At 35.4% G+C, this 12,617-nt stretch overlaps 5 protein-coding genes across 6 annotated transcripts in view; 3 read left to right on the top strand and 2 right to left on the bottom strand.

Moving 5' to 3' along the window:
* LOC129802838 (low-density lipoprotein receptor-related protein 1) overlaps positions 1-12,617 on the top strand; it is a 231,471-nt gene that overhangs the window by 149,692 nt on the left and 69,162 nt on the right. The gene's annotated exons all lie outside the window — the stretch shown is intronic.
* Positions 772-1,204, bottom strand: LOC129802878 (histone H4). The gene has a single exon (XM_055849070.1). The coding sequence runs from the start codon at positions 1,130-1,132 to the stop codon at positions 821-823; it is 312 nt and encodes a 103-aa protein (XP_055705045.1). The 5' UTR covers positions 1,133-1,204; the 3' UTR covers positions 772-820.
* LOC129802871 (histone H3-like) lies at positions 1,575-2,098 on the top strand. The gene has a single exon (XM_055849061.1). It carries the CDS (start codon positions 1,638-1,640, stop codon positions 2,046-2,048), a length of 411 nt encoding a protein of 136 aa, XP_055705036.1. The 5' UTR covers positions 1,575-1,637; the 3' UTR covers positions 2,049-2,098.
* LOC129802861 (protein Rae1) lies at positions 6,410-7,669 on the top strand. The gene has a single exon (XM_055849051.1). It carries the CDS (start codon positions 6,525-6,527, stop codon positions 7,605-7,607), a length of 1,083 nt encoding a protein of 360 aa, XP_055705026.1. The 5' UTR covers positions 6,410-6,524; the 3' UTR covers positions 7,608-7,669.
* LOC129802876 (NADH dehydrogenase [ubiquinone] 1 beta subcomplex subunit 3) lies at positions 7,651-8,448 on the bottom strand. Of its 2 annotated transcripts, none has more exons than XM_055849067.1 (2): positions 8,282-8,448; positions 7,651-8,028 (listed from the first exon to the last, which is right to left on the bottom strand). In XM_055849067.1, the coding sequence occupies exon 2, from the start codon at positions 8,004-8,006 to the stop codon at positions 7,689-7,691; it is 318 nt and encodes a 105-aa protein (XP_055705042.1). In that variant the 5' UTR covers positions 8,007-8,028; positions 8,282-8,448; the 3' UTR covers positions 7,651-7,688. The 2 variants fall into 2 exon arrangements, with proteins under 2 accessions (XP_055705042.1, XP_055705043.1); XM_055849068.1 differs by lacking the exon at positions 8,282-8,448 and adding an exon at positions 8,093-8,112.

The raw sequence follows: 12,617 nt of genomic DNA, 5'->3' as shown, positions 1-12,617 counted from the left end.
CAATTCTCTGAAAAATATTTAAGAATCGAGAAGCAGCACAACAAAATGGCGATTCACTTGAGCGTTCATAATTTTATCACAAGAAAAGTTGTTTCGCTTTTTCATGCTTTCTTTTACTTCTATAATAAAAGGAGTAAAAGTATATTAGTATCCTTATTAAAATATAATAAGAAAGTCTCCAATATTTTTAATTTTTTGATGAATATTTAGGGTGGATATTGGCAAATTTAGGTTAAAAAGCTATTCTCTCTTTTTCAAATGTTTTTTTAGACAGTTCTTCCAGACTTGCATAAAATTTGTGCGACTATAAGAGTTATGATCTTTTAAAGTTAATTGTAAAAAAAACATAAAATGATAATAATGGCGATGAACGCTTTTATTAGGGGATCAATTTATATAGAATACTTTTGGCGTTCCATTAGATTATTTTTTACTTAGATGTAAATAAAATTGAACTCAGAAATACGATTTAAAATACTTTATAAACATTTTCATACTCATTCGTGTTAGAAATTAATCAGAAAATTTGTTCCTCCAATCACAAGAATAAATCAAATTGTCTCTTATTTGTGTCGAATAAGAAACTTAATTTTTTAAGCAATTCAAGTAATATTTTATTATATTTGTTTTGAGCAAATACAGAAACAATTAAAAAATTGACCTGAATTTGGGTTCAAAAGGGTTTCTTTTGTTGGACAAATTAAGGAACAAAAGCGAATGTACGGTTTTTAAAGAATTTGCGGTAAACTCTTTAAATATTGTTTAGTGGTCCTCAAAAGGACCGTTTTTTTTTGTTGAATTGATGAAGATGATGAAGGATTTAGCCACCAAAACCGTACAATGTGCGACCTTGGCGCTTGAGGGCATAGACAACGTCCATGGCAGTGACTGTCTTCCTCTTGGCATGTTCGGTGTAAGTCACGGCGTCACGGATCACGTTCTCCAGGAAGACCTTGAGGACACCGCGGGTCTCCTCGTAGATCAGTCCAGAGATACGTTTCACGCCGCCACGACGAGCCAGACGACGGATGGCTGGCTTTGTGATGCCCTGGATGTTGTCACGCAACACCTTCCTGTGCCTCTTGGCGCCTCCTTTGCCGAGTCCCTTGCCTCCTTTACCACGACCAGTCATTTTTGCTTGCTGCTTGTTTAATCTGAGATCTTACTCCAAAGACAGTCACGAACAAACTACGGAGATTTGGGCCTTGAACCGGCCTTTTGTTAACAATGCCACGCCCCTTCTCAAAATATTTCTCAAATATTCCACAAATTTCCAACAATTTTTATTTTTTAAACAATAGAAAATCCCAATTTTTCAATATTTATCCTTATTCTAATTTTAATTAATTAACTTTAAGTGTAATTTTTAGCAAAATAACTTTTTCCTTTGGGAATTGACTAAAGAAATTCAATAATTGCAATCAACCTTTATAAATTCAATTTCCTATAGTTTTTGTAGTTCCAGAAGAATATTATATTAAAAAAAACAAGAATTACCAAATAAAAATAGTAATAATTACGATATTTTTCCTTCCACCGCAGAAAGGCGATTGCATAAAAGGCCCGAAAAGGCCCCGATCGGCATAGTTTCTCTCGACTTCTCGAAGAGTGCACATCGTCAGTGGATTCGCAGAACAATGGCCCGTACCAAGCAGACTGCCCGTAAATCAACCGGAGGAAAGGCTCCTCGCAAGCAGCTGGCTACCAAGGCTGCTCGCAAGAGTGCTCCAGCAACTGGTGGAGTCAAGAAGCCCCATCGTTACCGCCCAGGAACAGTGGCTCTCCGTGAGATCCGTCGGTACCAAAAGAGCACAGAATTGCTCATCCGTAAGCTGCCCTTCCAGCGTCTAGTGCGTGAGATCGCTCAGGATTTTAAGACCGATTTGAGGTTCCAGAGCTCCGCCGTGATGGCTCTCCAGGAGTCCAGTGAGGCTTACCTCGTGGGCTTGTTTGAGGACACCAATCTGTGCGCCATCCATGCCAAGCGCGTCACAATCATGCCCAAGGACATTCAGCTGGCTCGTCGTATTCGTGGAGAACGTGCTTAAACAGCTTAAATTTCTTTTACCCCAAAAAACGGCCCTTTTTAGGGCCACAATTCAATTACATTGAGAGTTTTAATTAAAATCTTTGCTATATTCTTGGGAAGGCTTGGAAATATTAACGCCTAGTGATAAGACTAGTAGATGGAATAGGAATAAAAGATAAACAGCATATTAGCAGAATGCTCGATTCATCTTCTTCTCTTCTTTAAAGTTTTTGTAGGAGCCGGCTCGATTCATCATCATCATTCGATATGCTTTTGTCACCCTATAAAAGATTAGATTTAGAAGAGTCTGGCGGCAGAGTGAAAACATCCACTGATCCACGGACAATTCCTATTTGTCTATGGAAGTTTAGAATTTGAATTGTTTAGAAAATGGTGAATATCAAAATTCACCACAGTGAGACTCATAAAAATCATACATGTTCGATCGTGTTAAGGTTGCGGATGAAAAAATAGAAAAAGTGAAAATTTCAACTAAAAGAAACATCGTTAAAGTGAGAAAATCGTCTTAAAAAGATGTCAAAGCGTGCAAAGCGTTTAAAGCTGAACAAAATCAAAGATAAAGATCAAGAAAACAGGGATAATTTGTTTTCCACGTTGATTAATCTTGGGGAGGATATCATACGTACTGTCTGCACCAATATTGCGAAATACTTGAGACTGGAGGATATTCTTGAGTTCAAAAAATGCTCCTGGGATTGCCTAAGCATAGGAAACGAGATGCTTGCAAATCTTCATGCTATTGAATTGGATGGTAATATCAATTATATGCTCTTCTTTCTCTGATTGAAGAGTTTGATATATTTGCTCAACCGGCTAAACATTGTCGAAGTCTTCGACGACTTGACTTGAAAAACTTAGTCTTTCGCAAGAGCAAGACGATTTCTGATCTTATACGAAATAATCCACATCTCAAAAGTATAAAAATCTATTCTTGCCAGACAATCGATTACAAAAATCCACTATATACGATTGCCGTAACATGCAAGAATTTGACCATGTTATCCCTAAAAGATATGCCCTGCGATGAAGTATTCCTAGATTATCTTGCCAAACACAATACCAATCTTGTGAAACTGATGATTATGAATAACCAAATGTCAATTTCACAACAATGCCTTCAACACTTCTTTTCGAAGCAACCACATTTGCAATTTATCGACATTAGAAAAATGCGTTTGACCGATATGAAACCGATATCACCAGTCTTGGCGATACTTTTAAAAGTTTGTCGTAACTTGCAGTATTTGAACATCTACAAATGCTTTGGTGTGGACAATAAGATCTTGGCGTAAGTATGAGCACCGAAAACCTCAAGGAATATTTTAAAATTATCGTATTTTTCAGGGAAATCGCAGAAAGATGCCCTAAAATTGTGTACTCGGTATACTCATAGCGGAGGGGCATTTATAACGAAGATATGAGTAAAAACATGATTGAAGTTCTTGGAAAGCAAGAATATTAAGATAAATTAAAGGACTTTGAATTCTTAACCAAAAACATCAAGAAAAGAATTGCCTGAAGTTTTTGTCTTTTCTGATGGTTTTGATCGTTTTGATTCATTTTTTTTCTTGAAAGGAAAACCGAGTGAAAAACTGCTTTCATCAAATGAAGTAAAAAAAAAATGTCTTCATTTTATTTTATTTATTTTTTAATCTTGTGAAAGTGAATTTCTGTATCACTTTACCCTGGAGTAATAAAAGAAACTTGTTTTTCTATAGTCAAGAATAATAAAATCTGGGAATTGGACCCCAAAATCATTTTTCTTACACGGGCTTCAGATTTTAAGATTTAGCCAAATGGAGCTCTAGGGGCTTCTGATGCGTCGCTAAAGTTGTGTTCGGCTTGGCGTTGTCTTGATGGAACACAATGCCCTTCCTATTGACAAATTCTGGGCGCCTCTGGTTGATCGCCTCCTTCAATCTGATTAGTTAGATAATTCTCTTCCAATCCCACCATACACATAGCAAAACCCTTTTGGCCATTAATCCGGGCCTGGCTATTGTTGGAGCCGGCTTATCACGCTTGTATACTACGATTTTTTCCGACTGATGTTCTTGTATGTGGCTCTGTTTTATTGTGAGTCGCCATTCCTTTCAAAAATGGGTCTAGGCCTAGTTTAAAGTCTAAAGGTTCTTCTGCGATTCGTTGTTCGTTCTTCCTGAGATTAGATTACGTAAATTCAGTTCTTGGTCAATAGAATAATTGCTCATGTGCTGGTCCAACCGGTCCAACTCAACAATTTTCATAATTTTATCTACAGGGGGTCTTTGGATTATGCATATGATGGAATTATGCATCTTTGCCTACCATTAGGAGCTCATGTGTGAAATCATTTTTGAAATTCCCCTAAATGTATGTATTTTTTTCGAGGCCATAAGTTTGAAATGCGTAACTTATGAACAGTTATCACAGAAATAGCCCCAAAAATTGGCGCCAATAATATTTTGAATATTTAACGACGTCTCCTGAGAATATGAAAAATTTCTGTAAGCATACCTAAAACTATTTCGCGCGCTTTTCTCGATCTCAAAAATATTTCATATATTTCATTTTACCAGAATGGAATCATTTGAACCACCACTTTACTTTTGCATCACAAATCAGATACTGTGTTAAGTCCATAAACAGTACAATTTGTTATGGGTGCTTTCTTCGCTTTTTACTGGCTATCATATCGGTTTTTTCTTGTTTTGGCTTCATTTTGAAGAGCTGTAAACAGGTTTTACTACCACACACAAAAATTGTTAAAGTACTTTTTCAGAAGTGTCGTCACCTTGAAAACACCGTTTAGTATGGTACACGGTAAAAACTTTTGGACACTGACGAAAATATTGGAACAAGTTTTCCTTGGAACAAATTTTTTTGGAATCAATTTATACCTAGAGAAGATATTTGTTTGTTCCAAAAAGTTTTCTTTACAATTTCGTTACAAAATACAGTTGCAATTTTGTTAGAGTTTTCTTTTGGAACCGTTTTGATACAGTGGAATGTCTACAAATTTAAGTTGATTTCGTTTCATACAAATTTGTTCCCGAAATTTGGAACAGAATTTGTTGCACTCGGTTGTTTTGTTCCCACTGTCAGTAACAAATTGGTACATATTTTTTATAACAATATTATTCCTACATCTGTAACATATTTGTTCCAAAAATTTTCGATGTCCGTGGACGAGGTAATTTTTGGAACCAAATTGTTACTCATATGGGGAGTCTTTTTGTTCCCATACTCGGGAACAAATTCGTGTAAGTGATTTCGTCTTACAGTTAAGGCCTATACTTCAGTCGAGATGGATTTCGGTGGCGAAAGTTCATAAGGTTCATCAAATAAGAATTAACTTAAGAGTGTTTTATACAGACGCATGCATGACGAAATCATATGCGAGTGCTGGCAGCAGGAGGGGAATCTCGAATTAAAAAAGTTAAATCATGTAGCACGAAAATTGAGACAGATTTGGCGTCCTCTTCACTTCGGTGACGGGTGACTGAGTGTGAGAGGAGGGATACGCTTTTATACTAGACGAGCTATTTATTGGAACAAATTCGTTACTAATATTGGGTATCTTTTTGTTCCTCCTAGAAGTTACAAATTTGTTCCAAAAATTATGGTGCCCGTGGACGAGCTAACTTTTGGAACAAATACGTGCCGAAATTTTTTACCGTGTATGACGCGATGCGATTTATTTATAAATGTATAAATTTATTTATAAATTTATAAATTATTTATAAATGTAAAGTGCCCTCTAGTCGACTAGTTCCTCGACTCGACCGGTGGTCAATATTTGAATGTTTGATGGTGAATTTCTACAAAATTGTCACTGATTCGTATATATTTATGGAATAATTGATCTATTAATGTTAGATCAAACGCTAAATATTACTGCAAATATAAATAAATTGAATAAATAACTTTACCGGTCGAATTGAGGAACCGGTCGACTTGAGGGCACTTTACCTTATAATTGTTTTATCATTTTTTCACAAGATCTATCCTTAAGTGGTCGACATAGGGTACTTTACCTTATATTAGATAAATTTATTATTATTATAAAAGACTCATATGACTTTTAGAAATAGTTTTACCTTTTCAAATATATTTTTAATACAAAAAATAAAGTTCTACCATACAATTTTGCTATATTTGTTTATTTTAAATAAATTTAGCTTATTTAAATGATAAACCCACGCAAAAAGTTTTTTTTAAACAATTTTACTAAATTTTAATAAAATTGCACTAAATAAATGACTAAATTTTAATTTCCTAAAATGTTATGAAATTTTCATAAAATATAAAATCTAATTAACGGTTGAAGTTTAGAATTTCTAAACATCGGGTATATTTTTTCTCACCATAACCGAGGGCGAGGCATCTGGATCAGTCCACTTTGTAGTGTTTTGACGTACACAAGTTGAGATTTTGCGTCGCGTCTTGAAATTCTAGTATTTTCTGGGTTATCGTGTGTTTTTCATTGCATACCATGTTTGCGGCTTCCCCGCTGAATGTCACCAATTCCTTTGGAGGAGCTCCACAGACAACTAATGTGAATCCCATGAAGGATTTCGAGGTAACATCTCCGCCCGAAGACACTGTCTCCTGCATGGAGTTCAGCCCGGCAAGCGTGGCTCAGAATTTCTTGATAGCCGGCAGCTGGGATAGCTGTGTGAGGTGCTGGGAGGTGGAGATGACCGGAAAGACCGTACCCAAGCAGATGAAGACAATGGGGGGCCCTGTACTGGATGTCTGTTGGTCAGATGATGGTGGAAAGGTGTTTATTGCATCTTGCGACAAGCAAGTCAAATGCTGGGATCTTGCTTCTGATCAGATGGTTCAAGTGGCAGCCCATGATGCTCCTGTAAAGACTTGTCACTGGGTCAAGGGATCCAACTACACGTGCCTCATGACAGGATCTTGGGATAAAACCCTCAAGTTCTGGGACACACGATCCCCCAATCCCATGATGGCCATCACTCTTCCCGAGAGATGCTACTGTGCCGATGTGGACTACCCAATGGCAGTGGTGGGAATGGCTCAGCGTGGTCTTATCATCTATTCGTTGGAAAATAAACCCACGGAGTACAAGAGGCAGGACAGCCCTCTCAAGTATCAACACAGGGCAGTTAGCATCTTCCGGGACAAGAAAAAGACTCCCGTGGGATATGCCTTGGGATCTATTGAAGGACGTGTGGCCATTCAGTATGTAAATCCGACCAATGCCAAGGACAACTTCACATTCAAATGCCATCGTTCCAATGGGAATTCCGGATATCAGGACATTTACGCTGTCAATGACATTGCTTTCCATCCGGTTCATGGGACTCTGGCCACTGTTGGGAGCGATGGGACCTTCAGTTTCTGGGACAAGGATGCCCGAACCAAGCTCAAGTCATCGGAGACCATGGATCAGTCCATCACAAAGTGCTGCTTCAATTCCAACGGGCAAATATTTGCCTACGCCATTGGCTACGACTGGTCCAAGGGGCATGAGTACAATCTCAATCACAAGACCTACATCTGCCTCCGACCCTGCTACGACGAGCTCAAGCCCCGAGCCAGCTCCTAAAAACCTCCATTTCAATGAGAGATCAAATAAAAAATACCAGAAATTTTCTCATCTACAATCAATTTATTGAATTATCTTTGCCTAATGATGCCCCTCCTCGCCATGTCCATGTCCATGCGCATGGCGTCCTCCTGTGTAGTCAATGTTGAATGCTTTCTCAATCCCAATGGTGGCCAGGAAGGCGGCAAATCCAATCCCGAAGCCACGGAAGAGCACAGACATCAAACGCTGACGATGTGTTCCGAATTGCTTGACATCGTACCGCCAGACTTCATTTCGCAGCCAAGGATCCCTCAATCCCTGACGCGACAGAGATTTCTGAACTTCCAGCAGTTCTGGAACATCCTCAACTTTGTAGATGGATGCATCTGGGACCTTTGGTAAGTGGTGACCTCCCATGTTTTGATTTTTCTCCCGGAACCTGCAACATAACCTCACTTTTATATTATGTAATTGATAATGCAGAAAATCGCCAGAAAACCCACTGAAATCACTTCCAAATCCCCAAATATCCCTTTAATTCCTATCCTAAACCTTCAAAAGGCCAAAAAATCAACAATATTCACCAATTATCTCAGAAAAGCAAGAAAAAAACATTCTAGTTTATTTTACGTAGTTGCACTTTTTGGTTCCTTTAACACTTTATTGGGTATTTGCACACTATTTATTATTACCTTGTGTACTCCTATGGGTATCACTTAATTATCTACAGTTGCAGTGTGCAAGGATTTTGAGGAAAAATCCCCAAAAATTAACAATTTGCACACAGGAAAATTTTCTCACAGGCAGTTTCTAATTTTGTTGGTAGGAGGCGCTGGAAGAGCTGAGAAGAATTTTAACACGTTCAAAAGAGATAGCAATTGTGTGAGAGAGAGTGGTAAAATGTTTACATTTTGCGAAGGGGGTTGAGAGTTGAGATTGAGAATTTTAAGAAATACTGGATTTACCCAGGATTTTACAGAAAATTTTATTGGAAATCGCAGTTATCTTACTTAAAATAGGTTAATTGTTTGCTTATTTAATTTATTCAAGTGATGCTTCTTGCAATTATTTTGTACTTTTTGAGGAGAATGCAATTTTTCATTTGTAAACAATGATCATCCAACTGCGGCTCGTATCCTCAACTTTGTGAGAGAAGACTTTACGCGAGCTTCTCTCCGTGACATTTTCTCCTATTTTTCCCACCTGACCGCTCTCCGTATCCACGAATAGGAGAGAAGCAGGTGAGATTTTCGTGTGGAACTTTTTGTGGAAATCGTTTTTTGACATTCCGCGCGCTGGTTTTTGGTCGCGAAAAACACTGAGTACTGAAGTACAGTAGAGTCTCTCAAATTCGAACGCTCGGGGGGTATTTTTGACATTTCTCACCTCCCAAATTCGAACGATTTTTTCAAAACTAACGAAATTTATGTGAGATTAAATTGTACTTTGAATCAAATTGCCGTATTTTCTCGCAAGTCTTAGTGGTAACATACTTCCTTTTCATTTTACACGACCATAATGTATGTAAACATTCAGGAAGAAGCACACAAATATGATTTTCATTCACCAAGAATACGAACTTTCTAACATAACCTCACAATTGACAATTTGAATCCAAACGGCGTTCGAATTTGAGAGATTCAGATTTGAGAGACTACTGTAATTATAAATTCAATGAATGAATAAACAATTAAATAACATTGTTATAAGCTTTGATTTATTTATCGCGACTCCTCTTATGTACTTAAATTACTGCAACGGCATTTCATGCCAAATTTCTCTTTTTAATATTTTACTACAGTAAAAAAACTTAAAAAAAAACCCTTTACATTTGTATTAATTCAATTATAAATACGAATTTATACGTATAAAGATTTTCTCATTTTCTTGTGGTTTTGTATAAATTTTCTGAAAATTGTCAAATAATGCTAAAGTGAATTTTCAGATATTTTTATAACAAAAAAATAATTTCCATTGTATTTTTCTTTTTTTAAGCAATTTGACAAAGATTATTGGATTCATATCAATATATTTTTCTGTAAAATTTAAAAAATCTCATTTATAATTTGCGTTTAAAAAAAATAGTAAGTAAAATTCCAACAGGAATTCTGAAAAGAAAAAAGTTATAAAGCTAATTTTCATCTTATTTTTCTCTGCAATATTATTCGGTAGTAATTCTTATTATTTATTTTTTTCAATATTTTCACATTTTCTTATATTTTTTGTGATTTTTCAAACCAATTTTCAAGCGACGAGGCATATATAAATGTTAAGAGGTTATGAGTTTTCGCCAAGAAAATTTTTCTTAGTCGATAATTTGGTAATTTTTTTCAGATTTGACGAGTATTTTTGTAACATTTTTGCAATACTTGAGAACCTCGTCAAATATTCATGATATTTTCGCAATGTTTGATAAACAATTCACACTTCCGCTATTTTAATGGCAGTTTCAGGATTTTTTGATTATTAGAGAATTAGATAGAGAATTTTATTCCCTTTCAGAATCCGGTTTTATCCCTATAAAAACACATATACACGAACTATATCAATTTAAGAAAAATACAAAGATCATTGAAAATTTTAAATTTTGTAGATACAGATATGCGGAAAATTCTAGACATTATCCGTTTTCTTTTCTATTTTACGTGGAGTAATTTGAAGGAATTTTCTCAAATAAAGACTATATCAACCTAAAGAAAAGCGTTTAAAACATTGTAAATAGTTTTTCAATGGAGAAGTTATAATTTTTTTAGATTGTATGTCGAATAAAAAAGGATAATATAGATGTGAATATCAAGAATCTCACTCAATAAATTTTTTCTAATTTAGAACAAGATGTAACTATACGATTTTTAAATATTTGTTCAATTTTATTAATTTTATAATATGTGGTATTGTTTCACTACTAATATTTGTTTTGTTGGTTCTTGAGATCTAACAATTTCAACTTTACTAAAAAGAACCTTTTCCCGATAAACTCCTATAAATTATGCGATCTTTTTTCATCGGTTTTAGTTAAAACAAAAATTAACTGCTAAAATCTGTTCAATTTCGTATTTACTAAGAGTATAAATAAGTTTATCAAAGATCTAATCATTAAGTGCCCACAACCGTTTTCTTTTTTACGAGAGCTGAAACAAAATAACATTAAAATAATAAACAATTTGGAAAATGATTAGTATCAAAATCAAACAATTAGAAAAATAATAAGAGATAATAAGAAAAAAGTTCGAAATGCCTGCACAGTTATTAAAAAAAAACTTCATTGAAATTTATTATAAATATACGGAAATTGTATTTATTAAGTGAAATAATCATTTAGAAAACATTTAAAACTTAAAAAAAACGCGATATTTTAATTTATTTGCTTATTTTCTATTGTATATTAATCAAACTCTCACCGGGAATACCACTCGAGAATTCTCCCCGGTTTTTTATGAGAAAATTTCCAATCGAAAATTTCGTGGATACCAAATAGGCGAGTTCCACACGGAGAGTTGGCTTTTCCCACAAAATCAAACTCTCACATATCTGGAGGATACGGCCCCGAGGATACGGCCCTGGGAAAAGAGGGGTGAAATGGCGGGAGAATTTCTTCACAATTTTATGATAATTTTCATTGCAAAAGTTGAAAAGTCGAGAAAAATACTAACTGGAAAGCAGTACAAGAATTTGAAAAAGATCTACATACATACATTGTAAGAAAAACTTCAATAATGTGTATTGATATTGATGGAAGTGCAAGATTGCGTATTTCTCTGGTTTTCCTCTCTAGAAGTCGACTGACCGAAGTAAAGGTGAGTTTTTATGTTTTTTTTAATCTTTTTAATGTTATAATCTCTTTCACGATTATGTACACAATTTCTAGTAACTCTTTTTATAAAAATGATTTCAAAATGCAAAAAATACCTTATACGAATTTTACAGTGTAAAAAATTAAAAACAAAAAAACATAGAATTTGGCGATGTTTTATCTCGAGTTGTCAATTTGAAAACGTTTTTTTGTTGTCCGGAAACTACCGTTGCTGTTTTTCTCGATTTCCATGTGTCTTCCTAGTGTTTCCAATCCTGCGGGATTGCCAATTTCTTCAGTGGTTGACAGGGATCTCATGACTGTGAGTATGGCCTTTCTGGTTGCCTGTGGAAAGACAGAATTGCAGGACGCCAAGCAGCAGTATTCAGAGAAGATCGATCGAGCATTCAGGAAGCTGGTCAGAGCACAGGAGAATCTCGTGCTGCTAGACAAAAATGTAAAGAAGGTTCTCGATATGGCTGATATTCTGCAGTCTATAGATCTTCTCACAGAATTCCTGGAAGGCTTCATTGGTCAGATTGCTGAATTTGCGGAAAATCTCCAAGAATTGTCCCGGAAGATGGATGCTGTCAAGAATGAGAATCTCAATTGGGAGGAAAATGATCAGACCGAGGATGCAGAGGCTGTGACGGAGGTGAAAGATGAATTTAGCGAGAAGTTGAAGAAGGATTTCAGAGATCTGACAGAGGCTGTAAATTTCTTCGTGAGATCAACAAATACCTACGTTAAGAACTACAACAGGAAGATTGAAGAGATTCTGGAGATGTCATCAGCATGAGGAAATCATAATTGAAAACTACTTTGGATTTTTATTGGATCTCTGAATAAAAAAATAATGCTTTTGTAACAGTTTCTTCTATTTTTCCTCACTACATTTTTTTGTAAGGGAAATGAGTTCCTGCAAAGAACATTTTCGGGATCCAGGCCAGGATTTCGTCTCCTGTTCATAAAAATTCCATTCACAGAGACATATCACTTAATGTTTGTACAAAAATTATTAAAAACCCTTCAGCTTAATCGTAAATTTAGGACTCAAGGGGCTATGTAATATAATTTCCAATTCCCTTCTTTTTAATTTGTAATTTTTGTAAATAATTCTAAAAAATCTGAAATATCCTTTTTATAATATAATATATTATAAAATATAATATATATCTTTTTATATATGCATTCGCTTCAGATTCGAATTCAATTGTGCAACATAAGATTTCACA

This window comes from Phlebotomus papatasi, chromosome 2, assembly GCF_024763615.1.
Source record: "Phlebotomus papatasi isolate M1 chromosome 2, Ppap_2.1, whole genome shotgun sequence".
NCBI lineage: Eukaryota > Metazoa > Arthropoda > Insecta > Diptera > Psychodidae > Phlebotomus > Phlebotomus papatasi.
The sequence above is the reverse complement of the archived record's forward strand: the minus strand, read 5'-3'. Positions and strand labels throughout refer to the sequence as shown.

What these genes read in the sequence shown, in the direction of transcription:
- LOC129802878 (XM_055849070.1), bottom strand. Translation starts at nt 1,132, where the DNA reads ATGACTGGTCGTGGTAAAGGAGGCAAGGGACTCGGCAAAGGAGGCGCC.
- LOC129802871 (XM_055849061.1), top strand. Translation starts at nt 1,638, where the DNA reads ATGGCCCGTACCAAGCAGACTGCCCGTAAATCAACCGGAGGAAAGGCT.
- LOC129802861 (XM_055849051.1), top strand. Translation starts at nt 6,525, where the DNA reads ATGTTTGCGGCTTCCCCGCTGAATGTCACCAATTCCTTTGGAGGAGCT.
- LOC129802876 (XM_055849067.1), bottom strand. Translation starts at nt 8,006, where the DNA reads ATGGGAGGTCACCACTTACCAAAGGTCCCAGATGCATCCATCTACAAA.